The sequence below is a fragment of the Lactuca serriola genome, chromosome 7 (genome assembly GCF_051521515.1).
Source record: "Lactuca serriola cultivar US96UC23 chromosome 7, Lser_US96UC23_V15, whole genome shotgun sequence".
Classification (NCBI taxonomy): domain Eukaryota; kingdom Viridiplantae; phylum Streptophyta; class Magnoliopsida; order Asterales; family Asteraceae; genus Lactuca; species Lactuca serriola.
This window is the reverse complement of record NC_136414.1, coordinates 145,759,090-145,763,738: the sequence shown is the minus strand read 5'-3', so window position 1 is coordinate 145,763,738 and position 4,649 is coordinate 145,759,090. Positions and strand designations below refer to the sequence as shown.

The 4,649-nt window shown below is 39.0% G+C and overlaps 1 protein-coding gene and 1 non-coding gene across 2 annotated transcripts; one reads left to right on the top strand and one right to left on the bottom strand.

Annotated features, from left to right (window-relative positions):
* Positions 1–368: 368 nt before the first annotated feature.
* LOC145064427 (uncharacterized) lies at positions 369–2,231 on the bottom strand. The gene has a single exon (XM_079011884.1). The coding sequence runs from the start codon at positions 2,229–2,231 to the stop codon at positions 369–371; it is 1,863 nt and encodes a 620-aa protein (XP_078868010.1).
* A 591-nt stretch (positions 2,232–2,822) lies between these two features.
* On the top strand, positions 2,823–2,929 carry LOC145065208 (small nucleolar RNA R71). The gene has a single exon (XR_013688354.1). It is a non-coding gene; the product is annotated as a small nucleolar RNA R71 (small nucleolar RNA).
* The last annotated feature ends 1,720 nt before the right edge of the window (positions 2,930–4,649 follow it).

The window sequence follows — 4,649 nt, the reverse complement described above, 5'->3', positions numbered from 1 at the left end:
ACTTCAAAACCACGCTCGGAGACAACATGACCAAGTACAATCCCCTCTTTTACCATAAAATGACTCTTCTCCTAACTTAAAACCAAATTAGACTCAATACAACGTTTCAAAAATTTTTCTAATTGGTCTAAACATGTCTCAAAAGATGATCCAAAAATAGAAAAATCATCCATGAAAATCTCTAATGCATCCCCCACCATGTCTGAAAAAATAGCCATCATACATCTTTGAAATGTGGTAGGGGAATTACACAAACCAAATGGCATCCTTCGGAAAGCAAAAGTACCATAGGGACACGTGAATGTGGTTTTGGATTGATCCTCGGGGTGGATGGCAATTTGATTATACCCCGGGTATCCATCCAAAAATCAATAAAACTTTTTACCGGACAATTTCTCAATTATTTGATCAATAAAAGGGAGAGGAAAGTGGTCCTTTGATGTTGCAGCATTGAGTTTGCGATAGTCGATGCAAACTCTCCATCCAGTGACCAGTCTTGTTGAGATCTTCTCTCCATCTTCTGTATCTACCACTGTAATGCCCGAATTCTTTGGCACTGTCTGTGGCGGGCTCACCCAATCACTATAAGATATTGGGCAGATAATACCCGCATCAAGCCATTTCAGCACCTCCTTTTTAACAACTTCTCGTAGATTTGGGTTGAGCCTTCGTTGTGCATCTTGGGATGGCTTTGCTCCAGCTTCAGTGATGATTCGATGCATACATGTCACTGGACTAATTCCCTTCAAGTCTGCTATGGTCCATCCAATTGCTCCCTTGTACTTGGAAAGCACCTTCAGTAATGCTTCCTCCTGTGGACCTGTCAAATCAGAAGCTATGATAATTGGTAAGTTCTCATTAGATCCTAAAAAAGAGTATTTAAGATGTGAAGGAAGAGTTTTAAGTTCAAGAGTGGGTGGCTCCTTCAAAGATGGCTTAAGTGGGTCCGAAAAACTTGTTGGCAATTTTTCAACTTGATAACTCCATGGTGGCCTCTCTTGCTCAATAGCATTTTCAAATGCCTCCTCAACCATCTTGATGTCATCCAACTCTAAAACTTCATCCCTGCCATTAGAAAGAAAAAACTCCAACGGATCGGGGTGTAAGATTTTAGGAGTGAATTGATGCACTAAGTCATCAACCACATCTACATGATAACATTCATAATCTGATGGTGAGTTAGGAAACGTATTAAAAATATTAATTCTAAGTTTTTTATTTCCAAAAGAGATATCCATGGCACCCGTTCTACAATTAATTTGTGCATTTATTGTTGCTAAAAACGGGCGACCCAAAATAATAAAAGGTTGACTTTCTTTATAGGTGCTTTCAGTGTCAAGAACAAGAAATTCAACTGGGTAATAAAAATCTTCCACCTTAATGATGACATATGATAATATACCCCGAGGAATTTTTGTTGACTTATCGGCCAATCGCAAAATAATATCAGTTTGTTCTAAAGTGCCTAAGTCATGTTGATCAAAAAGATTTCCTGGGATTATATTAACACTAGCTCCAAGATCAAGGAGCGCCGTTTTGATATTAATATTACCTAGGGTAACAGAAATTAAAGGCGCCCCGGGATCCTTAAGCTTGGGTGGAGGTTTATTTGATATTATGGAACTCGCATGCTCGGTTAAGTCAATCTTTTTAGGGAGGTGTGCTTGGAGTTTGCGTTTTTGAACACACAAATCCTTCAAAAACTTAGCATAAGAAGGTACCTCCTTAATAAGTTTGACTAACGGGATATTTATTTTAACTTGACTAAATAAATCCCACATGTCTTCCATTTTCGGCCCTCGCTTCCGAAAAGGGAAGGATGCCGGTTTATCTAAAGCCGAAGGGTATGGTGCGGTATTAACCTCCACACCATGCTCCCCAACTTTAGAGTCATCTTTACCCTTAACTACTTTTTGATTTTTAGATTTGAAACCTTTCTCAAACTCTTCTTTTTCGTCAAAGATGACTTCAGTGTCACTGTCATTATCTAAGGTAGGAGCACTTACCTTGTTGTCAACCTTTTTCCCACTACGCAAGGTGATTACCTCGTTCACTTGATGCTCTTTTCCGGGTCTTTGGGTGTGAGATGGGTTGACTGTTGTGGTGCTTGGAAACTTGCCATCTTCTCTTTTCCCAATTTGCTCCGCCAGTTGAGCAATCTGCTTCTCGATAGCAGCTATGGATTTGGAGTTGGTGTCAGCTTTTTGGTATGTTTGAGTTATAAACTCCATGATTTTGTCCAACTTGTTGCTAACTGTTTCCTCCTTTGATGTTCCACCTTGGTTAAAGTTAGACTGTTGGAACTGTTTTGGCTGATTCTAGTTTTGGTAATTCCCTTGACGGTTGTTGTTGTTGAAATTCCCATTATTGTTGTAGTTCCGATTGAATGATCGTGGATTATTTTGGAATTGACCATAGCCATGCACTTGATTGATTTCCTCTTGACTTCTCATGCACTCATCTGCAATGTGTCCTGAATCTCCACAACTTACACATATCTTTTGTCCCTGCAAAAAAACACACCTTTCTCTTTGCCTAGACTAGAGAGTAGTAAGTCAAATTTTTTATTTAAAGAATTAATATCAGATTTGACTTCATTTTTCCAGTTTTTGTCTAGTCCAACTAAAGCAGCCGATGAAACTGGGTTGTCCCGTTTCTTAGCTGAGTAATTGGTTTTTGAACCATGACTCAACTGCTCCAAGAATCTCCAAGCGTCTTCACTATCTTGCATCATAATAGTGCCGCCAGACGAGGCATTAGTCATGGTTTGATTGGCAGTGTCGACTCCATCATAAAAGAAACGTACAAGTTGCCAACGGGGAAATTCATGACGGGGACATGAACGCAACAATTCCTTGAGGCGTTTAAATGCATCATGAAATTCTTCATTGGGTTTTTGTGCAAAATCTTGTATAGCTTTTCTTATTTCCGTTGTTTTACTAGCAGGGTAAAACTCTTGCAAAAATTTAGTTTTTAATTGCTCCCAAGTAATAATACTATGGGGGCAAGAGAAGTGAACCAATACTTAGCTTTTTCTTTTAAAGTGAACGGAAATAAGTGAAGTCTAAATGAATCTCTATTAGTTCCTCGCGGAGTATTCGCGTTAGCAATTGCAAGGAACTCATAGAGGTGATTGTATGGATCATCGGTTTTATGGCCTCTAAAGACGGGTAAGACACTAATTAGTTGTGGTCTCACTTCCACATGATGCTCATTTCCTTCCGCGAAGAGTATAGGTGAAGCATCATCATACTCTCCCGGCTGAAAATGAGACGCCACAGATTGTCTATTAGGCTGCGGAAAATAAAGATGAGGGAATTGGTTACCTTCGTTGTAGTATCCTCCATTCGCATTATTGAATCCACCATTTGGATTCCTTCGATATTGATTCCCAAAGCCTTGATTTCCAAATCCATCATTGTAGTCATTGTTGCCACCATTGGGGAAATTCTGGTTGTTCCAATTATTGTTGTAGTTCCCATTTCCACCCCGATTGCCTTGATTTCTCCTGTTACCATTGTTGTGGTTCTGATTCCAACCAAGTCCGTTGTCACTTCCATCATCAAAGTCCCAGTCATCCTCGTTACCACCATTACCATCATTACCGAATTGAGGACCAATATTTCTAGGATTTTGGTTTTGATTTCTAACATTACCACCGTTGTGGTTTCCTACATTGCCTCCCATATTTTGTGCCCAATTTCCTCCATTCCCACCATTTTGGCCACGATTGTTTCTATTTGGTTGTGGTTGCACTGGTTGGATGATTGGTGCACCGACATTGTTGTTATTCCCATTATTCCCATTGTTGTTGTTTGGGAATTGAGGAGCTAGTGGTGGAGGATTGTTGGCTGCATCCTCACGCCCCTCGACCACATCTTCCACAACAGAATTATCTACACTCATAGTGTTGATGTTCCTTCTGGCGACCCGATTTGAGCGAGCTGTTCGTTCGATTTCCGGATCAAATGCAAGCGGTGAAGAGCGTCCGCCATGTCTCGTATGCATGCACCGGTGTGCCTACACAACACAAATAAAACAAAACGTGAACTGCAAACGAGAATTTAAAATGAAAGTAAAAGACTATAACTACTTAAACACAATAGCTCAAGCGCACAATCTCCCCGGCAACGACGCCAAATTTTGATCGAGGTCGTTGTCTTGGTCAAAAATAAACCAACTAACCTAAGTAGATATGGTAAGTCGGGTCGAATCCACAAGGAGTTCGTGGTTAAACTTTGTGTCAAAGCAGTCAATAAAAAGAAAAGTATTACTATCAATTGTCACAAAAAAGATTAAAACAAAATTCAAACAAAAGCTTGGAAATTTATTAATTAAAAAAAAAATCTCAATGAGAAACTTGAGTACTCCTGGTTCAATTATAGACAGTTTAGATTCACACACTTTCTTCCCTAGAATCCTAATTCAATTACTTAGATGTAATTGGGGTTTATTAACTTGGAACACATACTTTGGGTACATAATATGTTCATTCAACTAATTGTCTTACTCCTTTATGTCTAAATGAAATGGGAACAATTAGTGAACTAGCAATAAAATGTCTTACAACTACCTATTACCATATTGAGATTCAATATCATAAATTGGAATAATATATGTTGATTCAATCACTTATCTTTATTCCTAAA

Coding starts and splice junctions, on each gene's coding strand:
- LOC145064427 (XM_079011884.1), bottom strand. CDS start 2,231: ATGGAGTTTATAACTCAAACATACCAAAAAGCTGACACCAACTCCAAA.